The sequence below is a fragment of the Sarcophilus harrisii genome, chromosome 2 (genome assembly GCF_902635505.1).
Source record: "Sarcophilus harrisii chromosome 2, mSarHar1.11, whole genome shotgun sequence".
NCBI lineage: Eukaryota > Metazoa > Chordata > Mammalia > Dasyuromorphia > Dasyuridae > Sarcophilus > Sarcophilus harrisii.
Window position 1 is genome coordinate 417170437 of NC_045427.1, and position 17288 is coordinate 417187724.

The window sequence follows — 17288 nt, forward strand, 5'->3', positions numbered from 1 at the left end:
TCTGTGAGATAAAATTCTCAAGGAGCATTCAGGGAGATCAAAAGCCAACTAATGGTGTTACTAGACACCTTGGTTGCATAATGGATAATAAGGATGAGATTATAATCCTTATTTTGAAAGTAAAATCCTTTTGGCTTTTAGATGACTTTAATGTTTAGTCCTTTGGAAGCCAGTGGATGAGTAACAGATTATTGAGAATCCAAGAGCAAGGTGATTATGTAGAATTTAACATATTGAGTGTTTTTTTTGTTTTTTTTTTTTTATTTAATAGCCTTTTATTTACAGGATATATACATGGGTAACTTTACAGCATTAACAATTGCCAAACCTCTTGTTCCAATTTTTCACCTCTTACCCCCCCCACCCCCTCCCCTAAATGGCAGGATGACCAGTAGATAACATATTGAGTTTAAACAACATATTCTAGCCACATGGAGATGAAGTAGTGACAATAAATGATAAAATATCAGTCAGAAAGAACTTTGATTATCATTTAGATAGTACTGTAGATAAGAGTACTGGACTTGGTGTCAGAAAGACTCAAGTTCAAATCTTACTCCAAATGTGTAATTACTATATAGCCCTGGACAAGTCACTGAATTTCAGCTTCTGTTTCTTCACTTGTAAGTAGAGGAAAATAATACCCATACCTGTGAAAACTAGCACTGTTGTACAGATTAAATGAGATTTTTCTAAGATTTTCAACTTCTCCAAAGTTAGTTGGTAGAAAGTTAATGGTAGAATTAGAATGTAAGAATTTTGGCTTCGCTCTCTCAAAATTTACTATACATGGCAGTTGCTTTCCTGCAAGGAAATGATAAGTAATACAGTGGGTAACAATCAGGATTTAAAAACAATATTAAATTTAATTGGCATAAATGTAGGCTTATATTTGGGGTCAAACAGTTAACTGAAAAAATTCAGAGTTATCTAAGTTGTTAGTTTGAGAAAATATCAAATTATGTTTAGTTTAGTACATCAGCGCAAATCACTGATGCACTGTGGCAACCAAAAAGCTAATCTTCAATCACATTAAGAGAAGCATAGTTTTGAGAACGTGTGAGATTATAATCAAAATCATTTCTGCTTTATTCAAACTATACTTGGTTAATTTTAGGTTCAGTTAGTCCTATTTTATGAAGATTATTAGAATGTGTCTGTGGGACACTAAGATGGAGGATAATGAACACTTTGCCAGATGAGATTCAGTTAGAGAAAACGGAAGTGTCTAGCTAGAAGAGCTTTAGAAAGGACAAGATGGATTCAGCCTGAAATTGCAGAACTAGAAAAGAGGGTTAGAAATTGTTTAAGAGTACTTTGGGTCTGCATGGAAAGATTAGGTCTTCTTAACAATTAAGATGTACAAAGGCAAAATTTTGACCTTCCAACTCTGTGTGAAATGGTTTTTCTTGTGTTTAGATAAAGAAGAAAAGGAGCAAGTTATTTATAGTGTGTCACCTCTTCTGGGTTGATTTCGATTAAATACCTTCAATCTGGGGAAGCAGCTGAGCCATGTGATATCTTCTGTGTACCTAGTACTTACTGCTCTGCTGTACTTTCTCTTTTTCAGGGAAATGGGAATGTCCATGGCACCAATGTGATGTTTGTGGAAAAGAAGCTGCATCTTTTTGTGAGATGTGTCCTAGTTCCTTTTGTAAGCAACATCGAGAGGGAATGCTGTTCATCTCTAAACTGGATGGTCGCCTGTCTTGTACAGAGCATGATCCATGTGGCCCCAACCCTCTGGAGCCTGGGGAGATCCGTGAGTACGTGCCTCCCCCTGTGCCGCTGACTTCAGGTGCAAACACTCAGCTAGCAGAGCAGCCTTCTGAGATTCCTGCTCAAAGACCCCTGATGGTGGACAAAGCCCCTGGGGCAATGGGCCAAAGGCTCCAGCTGTCAGAGAAAACATTAGTAGGAACATGTCAGAGGCCACAGTTGTCTGATAAACCACTTGTGATGCCTGACTCCACGCCCCAGTCACCAGATAAGATCCCTGGAGTATCAGGGTCAAGACCTCAGCCCTTAGAATTAGGCCAGAGGCCAGCAGACACATCTCTTGTAGTGACAAGCCCCAAACCTCAACTGTCTGATAAACCTCCATTGTCAGGTTCCAAATCTCCACCATCAGTTAGGTCCTCAGTAGCAGCTGGCCTCAGATCCCAACTCTTGGACAGACCTCTAGTAACCAGCCCAAGGCCTCAATCTCTGGATAAGTCCTTGGGTTCTCTCAGCTCAAAGTCTCAGCAATTAGATAGGCCTGTAGTTACTGCTGGACCAAGACTCCAGGCATCAGACAAGTCCCCAGTTACAAATGGCCCAAAGCCCCAGATCTCAGACAAGCCCCCAGTGACAACTGGACCTAAACCCCAGACCTCAGACAGGCCCCTTGCCCCTTTGGGCCAGAGACTCCCATCTTCAGAAAAAGTGCTGTCAGCTGTGGTCCAGAACCTTGTATCTAATGAAAAAGCACTAAGGCCTGTGGACCAAAATACTCGGCCAAAAGATCGAGCTACTATGGTTATTGAACTGAGTCCTCGTCAAAAGGAACGAGCAACTTCACCTCATGAAATTACACCCCAGCCCACTGAAAAATTACCAGTGCTGGAGCAGAGTCCCTGGCCTGTTAACAAAGCACTGGGACAAATGCCTCGGGCAGCTGAGAAAGTTCACCCTTCTGAACCAGTCCTCCAAGCATCTGGAAGAGCTTCAGCCCCTGTGGAACACACCTGGCAGGCTGGCAAAACACTCATACAAGCCAGACTCGTCCCGCGGCCCCCTGCCAAGGGTTACTTGTTTGAACAGGCTCCTCGGGCCACAGGACGTGCACCTGTGTCAATGGAGCAGAGCTCTGGGTCCTTCGGCAAAGCCTTAGCCTCAGGAGAACCCATGGCTGGATCCCCTCAACCCCCAGGGCTTGCCACAAAAGCAACACCATTGATGGTGCAGTCCCCTAGGCCCCCTGTCAAATCACCAGACCTTGTTCCCCCAGCAGAGAAACGGTCAGCAGTGACAGAGCACCCCCCCTGGGCCCTGGGGAAATCCCCAGCAGGCCCCACTCCCTGGCCTGCAGGCAAAGTGCTGACTGCAGCCAAGCTGAGTCCTGGTCCTACTGGGGCAGACCAGCCACTGGCACAGACTTGTCGGTCACCTGGGAGTCCACAGACATTGGCACAGACTTGTCGGCCCCTTGACAAAGGGCTAATCAAAGGGCCAGACCCTAAGCCTGAGCAAAGTGCAGTACCAGCTCTTAACCAGACCCCTTCCAGCCATGAGCCTGCAGAATCGAAAGAGAAGTGATGATAGTAAATGTCATGTGGCCAGACAAGTTTGCCCACTGGGATATTGTTTGGGGAGGGAAGTCTTTTCTTTCTCTCTCTTTCTTTTTTTTAAAAAAAAAAACAAAAACAAAAACAAAAAAAACAACCCTTTTCCATTGTCATCCTTCCTCTATTCCCCACCTCTCAAACTCTTTGTGACATTAGCCAGTTGGGGTGGCTTAAGTTATCCATGTACAAAAATCTAAGTGGGGCCTCCCAATCAAGGAGACAGATTATGGTCCTTTTTCCTTCTTTTTACACATGGTAAACTTGAAATAAAAATTCCACTCTGGATTCAAGCATGGAATTCAGTTCAGTGGTCAGGTTGAAGATAGTGGGGCTTCCCTTGTCCTTGGAGGGGAGGGGACTTGTTTTTGTCGGGTTTGGGAACATCCTTTAAGAGAAAGTGATGGTCTTTCATTCAACTCCTAACCTTTCGAGAACCTTTGACCAGGGAGGAAGTGGTGACATCAAGGTGGACTCCCAACTCCATTTGTTTCCTGCATTTTGATGCTCCTATCCCCAGAAGTGGTTGTGTTGTCTTAATAACTCCTGGTGGGTAGGTCCTCACTTGCCCAGGTCTACATTGCTTTCCACATAAGAGAGCTCACTTCAGTGCCCATTTTTAAGAGGGGTATAATGATAGGTTACAATGGGTTGCCCCTTGGACAGCTGCTGTTTGTATTCAGTTTAGGCCAAGCCCTACTAATAAGGAATTATGGGAACTTATTAGAACAGGCTGATGTGCCTCTACACAAGTGGTTGGGCAGAGGAACTGGACTTGACAACAGTGGCATCTCTCATTAGAGCACTGTCCCTGAAACAGGCCTTCCTTCACCCTCACCTCCAGCAAACACTCAGGTGCTTTAGAACTAAGGGTGTCTTGTGCTAAGTCTCATTGGAAGGAGGTTTGCTAGGCTATGACTGAGCTCTGCATCCCACACCAATGCAGAAAAATTAACTGCTTTTGCATGTTCCCCTATGCGTGTTGAATACAATATTCCTTCCTTTAACCATGAGAAAAGGAGCCTGCTCACTTAATAGGAGGCATCAGTTCCTTCTTCCTTTCTACACTATATGGTAGGCTCCACCCAACTCTCACCTGAGAATAATTTTGTTTGCTTTGCTGACTGAAGTCAAAATTGTACCTGGTTTCATGATCTGGAGCCATACAAGCTCACAGAAGAACCAAGACTGATTGAGGATACATGGAGTAAAGTAATGTCCGAGCTAGGCAACAATTTCTTGAAACTGCTGATAATCTTACTGCTGCCCTAAACTGGGAACAGAGGGACTGGGAAAACTGTTGGTGCTACCCTTCCCTGTGGTTAGCCCAGTTCACTGACTGCCAGCAAGAAGTGCTGTTTGGCCAGTACTCTCTCCCCTTTACATCCCTACACCTCCACCCCCATAACAAATATTACCTCTGTGCTTTGCCAACTGGAGAAGCCTTCAGCCAGTAGGCACTATCCTGGCCATTCTGTCTCAGTAATGGCTTTTACACCCCTATTAGCATTCTATACTTTGTCCTAATTCCCACTCTAAATATTTATCCCCTTGGGAATTAGGAATCCTTTGCTGTGTGAGTTTACCTCCTTCATTCTGGGAAGGGAAAAACAAGTGCACATTTGCAGGGAGTTGCTCCTTCTAGTAAGAATAAAAATTAAAAGAATAAGCCTTTATATTTTCAAAACTGGTCTTTGAAGAGACAGGGTTGAACCTCATTTCTAAACCCCAGACAGGGTTGAGGTTATTATTGTCTCTCCTCTAATCTGAAGCATTTGGCACCCAAAGCTGAATTCGCTCCTTATGGAATCCTATCTCTACAAGCCTCTCTGGCTAGACTGCACATGTTTCTGGAAAACCCACTGGGCTTTAATCCCTTGGTTGGCCCTTTGAATGTGCTGCTAAGCTTCCTTCCAGCAGCAAATGGGGGAGGAATGTTGTCTTTTTCTCCCTACAGAAGTCCTCATGAAAGAGGAAAAAAATCAAAGCCTTTTTATTTCCTTTTTAAAAATAATTTTAAACCATGAAAATATATTTTAAAAAAAATTTACCCGGAAACACTGAGGCTCAGTATAAGTATTTATCATGTGTGAGAATAAATATATATAATTTACATTTGTAGGGTCTTCTCTATGCTCGACCCCCGGAATTCTCCTAGATTGTCTGTAGTGTTGATTCTGTGCTCACCCCATTCCCTTCCTATCCTCTCTCTGTTTCCCTTGCACTTGTAGCTGTTACCAGAAAGGAATCCATACTGCACTGTCAGAATCTATGTTTCACTTTGTCGTGTGTTTAAAAAAAGAAAAAGAAAAAAAAACAAAAACTACCCTAGTTCTTTGTTTTATGAAATAAACTGTGAATATTTTTGGTGCAGGCTATTTAAAAATTTTTAGTGGAGGAGTCTTAATTTAAAGACGCTTGTCCTATTAAGTAGTATTGCTGAGTAAGTCAGTCACATGTCAGAAACTTTGGCTAGGCTCAGGGGAGCAGGCATGCAGGCCTAAAAGTGTGGAGCCCTAGGTAGATCCTTGAATGTTTTGTTGGTAAACCTCCTTTTGACAAGGGTCTCGCCATCTTCCTCTCAAATGTCCTGTTGAGGAAATCATCCCTGATTCAAACTTGTAAGACAGCCTTTGTGGGCTGTGCCCAGTATCTGTGCAGTTCCTTCTTTGAGTGGGTGGTCCCTATGGCTGGGAACCTTAACCTTCTCTTGCAAAGGACAGGTAACATACTCCTTGTTGATACAGATACAACATGGCATAGTTAATAAGAAATCACCATTAGGGATGGTTCATGATTAGCAAGAAATGGTCTATAAAATTCAAACTAAGTTTAGGATCAACACTGGGGGAAAAGTAAATTGGAATTTTTAATTTGGCCAACTTGCTCATAAATGCCAACTATTGAAGAGGAGGGACTAGGGGCCTTAATCAGCAGATGAATGGACTCTAAATGTAGTAAAGATTCTAAGCTGGTTTTGATTTCAGGAGGGGTGGGGAGAAGAGAGTGGATTTTGATTCCTTGAAGATTCTTTAAAATCTTATAAATATTCCCTACCAACCCCAGCTTTCCTTCTACCAGACTCCTGGGAAAGGGTGAAGGCTCCCGTTACTACAGAGCCTGTTTATCCTTTCCTTTAAAACCCCATCTTTCTCTCCAGACACTTAAACCCTTTCCCATTGTGATTGTCTTTTAATACTAATTATGGTCACTAAAGCACCCAGAGGTTTGTGATCCAAAAGTTCCTTTAAATATATTAACTTAAATCATTGTTTGCTGCTTCACTGCTGAAAAGCTAAAGAATGAGGAAGCCCCTATTGGGGGAGGGGGGGAATGTGAAAAATAAATCTTTGTATTTTCAACTAGAAATTCGTACATCGAAATGTATCAGGGATTCTTTACAAAAATAATTGTAGGTGAACTTCCCAAATGCTGTGACCCAGTGAGTAGTAGAATCATTTTGGAGGGCAGCTGGAGAGAGTACCCTTCCATTTTGATAACCCTTCACCTTAGCATCACTTTTGGCAGAGATAAGGAGAGGACTTGGGTGAGTTAACTGTATGCTCTGATCTACTGCACTTTTTGTACAGGTTCCAATCCATGGCTTCCCTCTCAGAGGCTTTCGTTGGAACATTATGATCCTGACTCGAGACCCACCAGCCAAATGGCTGAAGTTGACTTTGTGATCTCTGCATTTCTAATTCCTGTTGGCTTGGGTGCTCTCTAAAGTGACTTATGAGGCTAATAATGGGAAAGGGCCTGCGGTTCCTGCATATCTATTGGGTGGTGGAGTGATGGGGTTGGAGGGTTGTCATATCACTTGTAATACAGTGCCAGGCCCCTGCCAGCCATTCAGTGTTTTCTGACATTCCAGAGTTGTAGAACTAAGTGATGAATATATATGTGGCTTTAATTGGATGTGCCTAATTATTCTTGACTAAGCTTCCTAGGGTCAGCCAGTCCAGAGGTTGTATTAGTGTGATAAGTCTGCATAAGAATAGTTAATAGTTAAATCGCATTGTACACAAAAATTCATCTATGGTGCTATTTTCCTCATATAAGCACTGCCAAGGGATGAGCAAAAGATGGGCAGGAACTGGTGGTTTAAAAAAAAGAAAATCCCAGTGCTTCCTGTTAGGGGCAAGAAACTTTATACAAAAAAACATTTTTTTTTTTTTAGATTGAGTTCATGTAGGCTAGGTGAGAAGAAAAACAAGATTGCCTCTAAAAGTCTGCTCTCTACACTACTAGGGCTGTTATCAACATATTAAAAAACTTAGAACAGAGGTTAAAGTTGGAATGGGACCTCCCTTGTTTCAGCCAATGTATTTTTCAAGATGTGGAGACTAAACCTGTGCTTCTAGAGAACAGATTGATATGTGATCAGAAAATGCATCTGCCATCTTTCTTTGCTAGAAAGTGGGGCCCATTTCTCTTCTCCCTCCTGAATGAGCACCCCAAAGTCATTTTGTCTTTTATCTTCTAGATCAGATGTGACCCACCAAGTAGCAATGAGGGATTGTTTGGTGAAGGGCAAGGATGGAAAATATTAAATAGACTGGTATTGAACACAGCATGAGCACATGAAGCTACTTTAAAATAGTATTCTGAGGAGAAATATTTGCTAAAAATATAAGAAAAAAACACTGTTTCCTATTCTCATGTGGTACCTTCTCACAGTGCTTTCCTGTCCCCTACTTTGCTACTTAAGTAGGGGCTTAGAGATGGGCACTGATTCCTCTGGGCCTTAAAGTCTGTTAGCGACCTCCTACCCCAACTACCCAAAGCCAAGTGAGACTTTGCAGCTTGCTTGAGGAAATGATAAGGCCAAAGGCAGCTCTCTCATGCAGATTGGGGGGTGGAGTTGGGATGGGGATGGGATGAGACTGGTCTGCACTTGGTATTCTGGTGCTTACTGTATGTGTGCGAAAACGTGTGTATGAGTTGGGGGGTGGGGGGAGGTGATTTGCAGCGGGTGAAGAGGCACACAGATGTTTGTCAAAGACCAGCTTACTCATCACAGTTCTCTAGTTCTCACTAGGGTCTTGGCAAAGAATGCATTAAAAGAAGCTGACAATAGAGATCTATCTATCTATATCTATATATATATATTTTTAGGAGAGGGAGAGGGGGGGAGAGAAAGTCTTGGACCATTGCTTAGTTTCTTTTTGCTCCCCTTAGACTGTCGGCTGTCTGTAAGTGAAATGAAAAAAGGGGAGCCCTGCTCTAAGAGCCCCCATGATATGTACTGTAATTCTTTGTATATAGAAGAAAAAAATTACTGTAAAGTAAAGTTTAACTTTACTCTTACTGCCCTGGCCCTGTGTTTTGTCTTACTGCATATGGGGTGATAATATAGCTAAGGTTGAGAAAAAGAGGGGATGGGAGTACCCAGGGCTCAACAAGACCAGTGCTGCCAGCACTGGCAGACTACTACTAGAGGCCATGTTTTCAGCTTTGTCACACTATGTGCCTATGCAATCAAAAAGTCATTCACTAAGCATTTATTAAAGGTTTGTGTCCAGCACCATGTTTGGCATTAGGGAACAAAGTTTGTACTACCTGATCCTATCCTCTTGTAGCACACAGACTGGTAAATCCAAGTTGGGGTTAGATTTAAAAGTGCATGCAAGAAATGCAAACAACATGGTTTGGTATTGAGAAAGCAGCAATTATATTAGATTTAGCTAAGATGACATCAAGAGTTGGACTTTGAAGAATGAAGAGGAAGTAAAACTTTGAGGAATTGGTTTACAAAACGGAAGCTATGACCATAGTACTTTCCAAGTGGTTAGTTCATTTATGGACTCACTTCCTGAAAGTTTGTAACCAAAGCTTGCATTTCAAATACAGGTCTCAGTGGTAGCTTCTCAACATTGAAAGGGCTTATAACATATTTTGCTGGCCCAATCCATTTCTCCTTAAATAAAGAGGCTTTTCAGCATAAGGGGCTGAGCTTCATCCCACTTTCATCTGAACGTCCTCCAAAACTGGAAGATCTAACTCTCTTTAAGACTGGCATTTATTCTGTAATTAATGTACCCATGATCCTTATCACTAAGCTTGAACCAAGTTTAATCTTGGTGGCATGAGGCCGGAAGAGAGGTTTATGAAGCTGCTAATAATAAGCACCTACTATCTTCCCTAAGGAAGAAAAGACTTGAATGAATTAGATGTTAGACAGCTCTCTTCAACAACTTCAAAGAAAAACCAAAAATATTTCAGTTTTCCCTCTAGACAATCCTAAACCATAGAATCTATCATTAAACCCAGATTAAAAACCTATCCTGTAGAAAGAGCTTACATTACAATTGGTAATCTTTGAGAATCTAAAGAGTAACTTTTCACTGTAAGATGTTGAATATAGTCTCCCCCCTCCCCAAATATATACAATCACCAGACAATTAAACTTTAAAAATAGAATGTATCACAGGGCCAAGTATTAGGTGATTTTAGCATTCCACTGGATTGAACCCGAAATACTGGCCCCCTATTCTGTTCTGGGTCACTCCGTGGTGAACAACTATATCCACCACCTCAAGCCAAACCAGGCCATCATCTTTTAAAATCAGCAGCTATCATACCATAGATAGATAGGATTCCCATGAGAAGAAACTGTTGCTTCATTAAGGAGAAAACTAAAGAGAAACTTTTCACAATGGTTCATTAGGCCACTTACATCAGAAAACTAGATACTCCCCTGCCCAGTCAATCCTCTTGGGCCCTCCTCAGGTGAGGAAAGGAACAACCTTGAGTAGTTTTTCCTTCCCACATAAACTACTCCCTTCTCCATGAAATAGTAAAGAAGCAGGCCAAGTATTAGTGGGGGAGTGGGATTTTATTTACAAGGCAGAAGCCACTTAAATTATGTGCAGAGGTACAAGCACTGCCCAGCAAATGGCAGAGAGCCCAGAGTCAAAACTGGCCTCCTCTAGCCTTTCAGTCTGCTGCTGCCTGTGATCCTGGGCCAACACAGGCAGGAGGGCATGGCCACCGTGGGTAACTGACAACCCTTCAACAGCAGAGAGCCAGTAAGGGTCCAGCCAGGGCCTCTTCCAGGTGACAAGGTGGTTTTCAGTGATGGCAGCAACTGTAGAAAAAGGTGTTGCTCTTCTGACCCAAGTCAACGCCTTTGTCCTCTGCAAAAAGAGGAAAGCATATATTAACCTTTCATCGAGAGATAGAGGATCGCCATTCAGATCCCAGTACTTGAGGTCAAATCCTGGTTGGCCACTTAACTACATGCAACATATAATTTCAGCTCCCTGGACCTCAGGTGCCTCTAAAATGAGAGAACTGAACCAGACTGTTTTGAGCACTAACTGTTTCAACACAATCACCATAATCAAAGAACTAAGCACAAAGGGAGGGCCAGAGTTTAGGACACCTCACCTGTCATCAACTGGAAGGCAGCCACACTGACATAATCTTCTGCCACCTTCTGAAACAGCTCATCTAGGTAGCAGAGATGGGATGAAGGTAGAAGACAAGAAAAATTAGCCACTGACTAATTAGTTACTCCCACTCCACAAGCTAATACTGCCTCTTACAGCCAGATTTAGTCTTCCCCATCTGACCCACCGTTCAGATACTGTGGGTCTCTGAGGAGTAGAACAACCTTTGCATTTCCTAACATTACATTTCCTTTCATGCCACTCCTGGGCCAGAGTCTGCATTCCTATTTCCCCCTCTACCTCTCTTAAATAAGTTTGATTTTCCCAGACTGACTGAAACCAGGTTTAAAGATTACCTGGCCCCTAGACAATACTTACCCACACTCTGGCCTGTCTTGCTGGATGTTTCAAAGAGCTGAGCTTTTATGTCTGTAAACACACAGCTCAGAGTGAGCAAGAAAGGCTGGCTTGCCCATGTCCTGTCCTTTCTGGGATGATCACCCAGAAAGAGGATAACAGGAGTAGGGCTGAAAGATTGCAGAAAAGCCAAGGAAAGGGAATTTCATGTGGTTCACCATCCCCAAGCCCTTCCTCCTAGGCATAAGTTTTGCTTCCCACCCTTTCAACCTCATGGGAGTCTTCCCTGGGATACAACTATCCCCACAGACACTAAAGAAAGTAGGAAACAAAAATGCCACTTTTAGGGACCCGTCTTTTATGGTTCCCTCTCTCCTAGTACTTAAAGAACAATAGGTACCATCTGCATAATCTTGGACATCATGGAAGTCAACCCGGCGTAGTCTTCTATCTTCCTCTAGAAGGTCACTCTTGGTGCCACACAAGTAGATCTGACAGCTCTACAGTAGGCAGAGAAGTCAGGAGTCAATCACTGCCCAGCTCAGGAGAATGACAATAATAATTATCAGACATAATATCACTGCAGCAGTTTCAGGCTACAAAATGCTTTCCTCACAAACACCTGTGCTTGCAGGTATTACTACTTTCATCCACAGCCTCACAAGAGACAAAATGATTTGCCCTTAGTCTCACAGGTAATAATTCATATGGGAATCAGCATTTGGAAGTCAGGTCTTCTAACTCCAGTTGTGTTTTTCATGTTCCAATGATATAGTGGTTAGACTGCTGGGCAAATCCTGTCATGGATGTTTTATAGTTGTATAACCCCATGCAAACCAACCAGTTTCCTCTTATATAGAATGGGAATAATAACTCTTACAGGTCTGTTGTGAAACATAAATAAGATAAAACACCTTGTAAACCCTTAAATCATTCTAATATTGCCAGCTACTATTTTTCCCTCCAATACTACATACTGCCTCTCAAGGCAGACAAGGTTCTGACTTCTCCCTGTTAGTGACTTCATAGAGTCCTCAGGGATCAGAGGCACACTTACCTCCTCTAAACTCTGAAGCTCCTTTACCCAGAATTTGGCTCGTTCAAAACTGCTGCTGTCGGTAAGATCTGGGAATAAATGATTGCAGAGGGGATGAAGAAAGATGGCTGTCCAAAAACTGATGCTTGTGAAAGCCTGAAGCCCTTGGGCCTAACCTGGGGGTGAAGATAACCTTACCATAGCAGACAATGGCTGCCTTGGCACCACGATAATAGATTCTACTCATGGCCTCATATCGCTCCGAGCCAGCTGTGTCCTGTAGAGAATGAGGTGAAAATGCTCCACCCTAGTCCCAGGTTTAGAAATAACCTGGACAATAACCCTTCCACCCATAATTCCCAGGGATTAGAGGGCCCAATCCCAAAAACATTATTATAAAGGTGCTCTAATCCTGATATTTCTCAAATGGAGAAATGTTAGCATAGGAGGTGATGATGGGGATACTAAGGTTTACCCAGTTTAAACAAGGATAGAACAGAATATTAAATTTCAGTACAGCATGTTTACTCTGCAAAACAGTCCAACAGGCTCACACCCAGGTGGTCCTCTACAACTCAAGAGCCTTTTGGGTGGAGTCTCCTCTGAAAGTATCTCAGGAAATATCCCCTGCAAGACCCTTCATCCAATGGGACAAGTAGACGATGTGTCCCTGTCACTCACCCAAATCCCCAGTGTCACTGTCCTGTCTCCCACAGACATCACCTTGGCCACAAATGCTGCCCCAATGGTCTGTATGTGGGGGGAAGGAGACGGTCATGCCCCATTTCCCAACTGCTCCCTTCCACAACAACCACTCAAGTCGACAGCACCCATTACAGTCTACACAAGACTTTTTCCACTTCCCTTTCCTCGACTCCAAACAACACTAAGGAAAGATACCGGTCAAACGTCATTTTACCTGCTTTATAAGAAAAACTCAGGCCCGCAGAGAAGAAGTGAACAGCAAATTGCCACAGGGGATCAGGGGCAAAGCAAGGCTCAAAACTCGTATTGCCTGCTTGACAAGGGTGCTTCCCCCAAGTTCACTACCCATCCTTTGCCATCTCCGCGCCCTTACAGACTGGGGTCCCCAGGATGGCCCTCGGCGGTGGCCTCTGCCCCTTGCCCCTCCTCCGCACCCGGGGCTGGCCTCGAGTCTGGGCCCCCCAACCCCCGTCGCACCCCTACTCACATTCTGATAGGGCCCCACCAAAAAGCGGTCGTGCACGTATCTCTCCACCAGGCTCGTCTTGCCCACGTACTCCTTGCCCAGCATCACGACCTTCACATCCACGCGCTGCCCGCTCATGCTTCCGGGGCCCAGGAGGGGCAAGTCCGCGGCGGAGCGGGGCCGGCCGGGGGGGTGCAGGACGCTTCACCTGCGCCGGACACGGCCCTCCTGAGCGCGTCGGCCCCGGCCCCGTCAGTCCCGCGAGACACCCGCCGGGGACCTCCGCTCGGCTGGTCTCCCTGCACTCAGAGATCCTGGGCCCGGGGATTCCGGATCAAGAACCCCGACCGCGACCCCTTCCCCGCCCCACCCCCAACACACACACGCCCGCCCACGCTGGGAGATTCCGAGTCGGAACGCCGGTCCGGGCTGCTCCACCTTCCGCTCCCCCCGCCACAGTGGGAGAGGATCGTCTGCGTCCTCTTACCGGAGCCGCATGCTCTCGCTCCTCCTGCCGGGGCTCCTCCGGTCCCGGTGCCCGGAGGCCCCGGCACGAGAGAAGAGGACCCCGGACGGAGCCGGGGGTGCTGGTGGGGGATGGGGGATAGGGGGGAAAAAATAGGGGGAGAGAGTAAAGTAAAATCACAACGTCACGTGACGGGGGCACAGGAAATGCACTGGGCGGAAGGGGCGGGGCCTGAGAGGGTCGGGCCGCGGCCGGAAGTGCCGAGCGGCCGGACACCCCCTCATGGCGGCGGCGGCGACGGCGGCAGTGGAGGCGGCGGCTACAGTGGCTTTGGGACGGTGACGGAGAGCGCAAGCCCGGCGACCCTTCTCTCCCTACCCCTACCCCCAGATGCTGTGCCCCCCCTGACGCTGCCCCGACCCCGACCCCCGCCGGGACGATGGTGAAGTATTTCCTGGGGCAGAGCGTGCTCCGGAGCTCCTGGGACCAAGTGTTTGCTGCCTTCTGGCAGCGTTATCCCAACCCCTACAGGTGAGGGCCGAAGAACCCGCCCCCGAGGCCTCTCGGCCTCCTCCCGGGAGGGCGGCAGACTTCCCGGGCATTCCCCACCCTCAGCCCTTTTAGAAGAGAGGGGGCAGGCGCTGAGGGCCCCTCTCCCAAGCCCCCTCCGAGGACAGCCAGAGCAGCCAGTGCCTGAAGCGGAGCAGAGGATGGCCTAGGTCTTTATGCCCCATAGCCCCGACCCCTGGGGGGGGACTGGCACTCCGGGGAAGAGAGCCTCTCAGCCCCCGGGCACGTTGGAACCAAGTCCCGGGAGCCAGAGCCGGTGGGGGAGGGGCCGCTTACCCCTCCGGTGATGGGCACCTTCCTCTGGGGCGCTTCCTCCCCCGGGGCTGCCACACGGTCTGGCCCAAGGGTCAGCGGGCTTGGAGTTTGCCCCGGGGCTGAGCCCCACCCTGACTCGTCTGGGGACTGAAGTGGGGCTGGAGCCCTGTCTGGGAACCCCTTGGAGGTGAGGGGGAGGGCCTCGGGCTGTAGAGTTTCCCCTTTTTCTGCTCCTTTCTCCTCCCAGACTGGATTCACTTGAGAAACGGTTGACTTCCTTTTTTTTTTTTTTTCTTAATATATCCTGAACTAAAATAACAAATGAGATCAGTATCTTCACCCGTGTTGCAGAAACAAAGGAGGGGATTGGATGGATGCCCAAAGAGATAACTTGAGGAACTTATAATTAACTTCCCTTTTTATTTTAATATTCAGAACTGAATATCAAATAAGATCCATATTTTCATTTCGCTCCTGTTGTACACCCAAGGGAAGGAATTGGACGTGGAACTGAACCCCTTACGGAGAGCTGCTCTGTAGCTTCCCCGCTGACTTCTGTGCCGTCTCCCTTACAGCAAGCATGTGCTGACGGAGGACATTGTGCACCGGGAGGTGACTCCTGACCAGAAGCTGCTGTCCAGGCGGCTTCTAACAAAGACCAACAGGATGCCCCGCTGGGCGGAGCGCTTCTTTCCTGCCAATGTAGCTCACTCGGTGTACATCCTCGAGGACTCTATCGTGGACCCACAGAACCAGACCATGACCACTTTCACCTGGAACATCAACCATGCTCGGCTGATGGTTCGTGCTTCTTTGGCACTTGCTAATTTAGAGGAGGCACAGAAAAGAGGGGAAGCAGCATGGTTCAGAAAGGAGAGTGAAGAGTAGTTTGTAATTCTTGACCTGCCATTACTTTGCTGTGTGACATTTGGTAAATCACTTTTCTCTCTCTAGGCCATAGTTTTCTCATCTGTAAACTGAGAGTGTTAGATACCTTCTAAAAGTCCTTCTGCCTCCATAGACTTAAGTACAGGCAAATCACTTAACCTCTCGTTGCCTCACTTTCTTTATCTGTAAAGTAGTTGGGAGGATCTGAGGAGATGGTAATTGTAAAGCACTTAGTACAGTGCCTGGCACATTATTAGAGCCATATAAATATTAACTGTTATAGAGTGATGATAAAGGTTCATTTTTTGGGAGGGGGGAGATATCTGGAACTAGGTCTGGTAGAAGCTTGCTTGTCTTTCTTGAGGTCACAAGTCTAGACCTATTTTATTTTAGGTGGTGGAGGAAAGATGTGTTTACTGTGTGAACCCTGAAAACAGTGGCTGGACTGAAATCCGACGGGAGGCCTGGGTCTCCTCCAGTTTGTTTGGGGTCTCCAGAGCTGTACAGGTAACATGGTAATTTGGTGAAGTGCTGAAGGGGATAGTGGTGGGGGGAATCTTTGATTCTTCCACAGTTCTGAGCACCCTGAAGTAGTCTGGGGCATGGGTAGTGACTTAGAAGGATTTAGAGCCAACTCTTCATATTCTATCCCATCTTGTCTTTTCAGGAATTTGGCTTAGCTAGATTCAAAAGTAATGTGACCAAGACCATCAAAGGCTTTGAGTACATCCTGGCCAAACTGCAAGGTAAGAACCAAGGGATGATATGAGTTTGGGTAAGAACAAAGCCTATAAGTGCTGGCGCTGAGTATTGGGACTCCATTTGAAACACGCCCTATTCCTCTTCTTCCTCCCCTCTCACCTGCCCCACCCACCTCCCAGAGAGCTGAATTTGGAGTTCCATGATTTGAATCTTGACTCTACTGTTTACTATCTGTATAACCTTGATTTAAGTGATTTAATGTTCCTCAGCCTCACTTTTCTCATCAGTAAAATAACAGAGTTGGGAAAGGATCGTTTGAGATTCATTTTAGCACTCAATCTGTATTATGCCCTCCCCTTCTGACACCAGCCAGCCTCTAGTGTGTAAGTTGCAGAACAACTTGAATCAGATGAAAGATCCAAATATAGTTTAGTTGTAGTGTGATAGAAGGAGCACTGGGCTTGGAGTCCAAAGTCATAGGTTCAAATTCTTGATCTTGCTCTTACTAGGCTCTGTGACCTTGAACAAAATTTTCTCTGATTTTCTCTGAACCTCTATCTGTCGTGAATCCTCTGGATCAGATCTTCAATGTACTTTCTATCTGATATTCTGAGATTCTCTTTTTGTAGGTGAAGCTCCTTCTAAGACACTTGTTGAAACAGCTAAGGAAGCAACTGAAAAGGCAAAGGAAACTGCTCTGGCAGCTACTGAGAAGGCCAAGGACCTGGCCAGCAAGGCAGCCACCAAGAAGCAGCAGCAGCAGCAGCAACACTATGTTTAAAGGAATCGCCCTACCGCTTTCCCTGCAACAAAAAGGCCCTGCTGCCTTCCCAGATCGCCAGTCCCTAAAGCTGAGAGCCTCTTGGCAAGACCTGGCATTGGTCATTGGACCCAGAGCTCCAGCCCCTGAGCAGACCATCAGTATAATACAAGCCCATAGACAATCCTGCTCTTGTTCCACTATCCGCCCTGTGTCCGAGTTGTAATTTATCATTAAAAATCAATTTTCAATCCTGTCCTTGGCCTCTGAAGATTTCTGAGTCTTAGGGGTATTGATTCTGCCAGGTTTATAATGAAGTTTCCCAGCCATCAGCCTTGAACTATGCTAGTGACGGGTTTACCT

General features: G+C 45.7%; 3 protein-coding genes across 15 annotated transcripts in view; 2 read left to right on the top strand and 1 right to left on the bottom strand.

Annotated features, from left to right (window-relative positions):
- The window catches only part of NSD1 (nuclear receptor binding SET domain protein 1), a 165624-nt gene extending 156988 nt beyond the window's left edge, over positions 1-8636 (top strand). For 10 of the 11 annotated variants that reach the window (XM_031953741.1, XM_023506588.2, XM_031953749.1 and 7 more), the window contains one exon: positions 1571-7038. In XM_031953741.1, the coding sequence (XP_031809601.1) occupies positions 1571-3300 (1730 nt within the window). In that variant the 3' untranslated portion in view covers positions 3301-7038. Of the gene's footprint in view, positions 1-1570 lie in introns of all 11 variants that reach the window. The other variant, XM_031953750.1, reaches the window with a different exon arrangement.
- A 1509-nt stretch (positions 8637-10145) lies between these two features.
- On the bottom strand, positions 10146-13914 carry RAB24 (RAB24, member RAS oncogene family). Of its 3 annotated transcripts, XM_031953752.1 has the most exons (9): positions 13772-13861; positions 13306-13492; positions 12795-12863; positions 12312-12390; positions 12135-12202; positions 11478-11577; positions 11099-11149; positions 10719-10781; positions 10146-10465 (listed from the first exon to the last, which is right to left on the bottom strand). In XM_031953752.1, the coding sequence occupies exons 2-9, from the start codon at positions 13420-13422 to the stop codon at positions 10401-10403; spliced, it is 612 nt and encodes a 203-aa protein (XP_031809612.1). In that variant the 5' UTR covers positions 13423-13492; positions 13772-13861; the 3' UTR covers positions 10146-10400. The 3 variants fall into 3 exon arrangements, with proteins under 3 accessions (XP_031809612.1, XP_023362389.1, XP_023362387.1); XM_023506621.2 differs by lacking the exon at positions 12795-12863 and having other exon boundaries at positions 13306-13914; XM_023506619.2 differs by lacking the exon at positions 11099-11149 and having other exon boundaries at positions 13306-13914.
- Positions 13915-14013: 99 nt separating this feature from the next.
- PRELID1 (PRELI domain containing 1) lies at positions 14014-17181 on the top strand. The gene is made up of 5 exons (XM_003756873.4): positions 14014-14281; positions 15151-15376; positions 15857-15970; positions 16131-16209; positions 16795-17181. Exons 1-5 carry the CDS (start codon positions 14190-14192, stop codon positions 16944-16946), a joined length of 663 nt encoding a protein of 220 aa, XP_003756921.1. The 5' UTR covers positions 14014-14189; the 3' UTR covers positions 16947-17181.
- The last annotated feature ends 107 nt before the right edge of the window (positions 17182-17288 follow it).

Bases quoted from the DNA above. Each gene is read 5' to 3' on its own strand.
- PRELID1 (XM_003756873.4), top strand. From the start codon at position 14,190: ATGGTGAAGTATTTCCTGGGGCAGAGCGTGCTCCGGAGCTCCTGGGAC. The intron at 14,282-15,150 runs GTGAGGGCCGAA...TCTCCCTTACAG, and splicing joins CGTTATCCCAACCCCTACAG to CAAGCATGTGCTGACGGAGG. The intron at 16,210-16,794 runs GTAAGAACCAAG...CTCTTTTTGTAG, and splicing joins CATCCTGGCCAAACTGCAAG to GTGAAGCTCCTTCTAAGACA.
- RAB24 (XM_031953752.1), bottom strand. From the start codon at position 13,422: ATGAGCGGGCAGCGCGTGGATGTGAAGGTCGTGATGCTGGGCAAGGAG. The intron at 12,203-12,311 runs GTAAGGTTATCT...ATTTATTCCCAG, and splicing joins GGCAGCCATTGTCTGCTATG to ATCTTACCGACAGCAGCAGT. The intron at 10,466-10,718 runs GTGAGGTGTCCT...CTCTTTTTGCAG, and splicing joins TGCCTTCCAGTTGATGACAG to AGGACAAAGGCGTTGACTTG.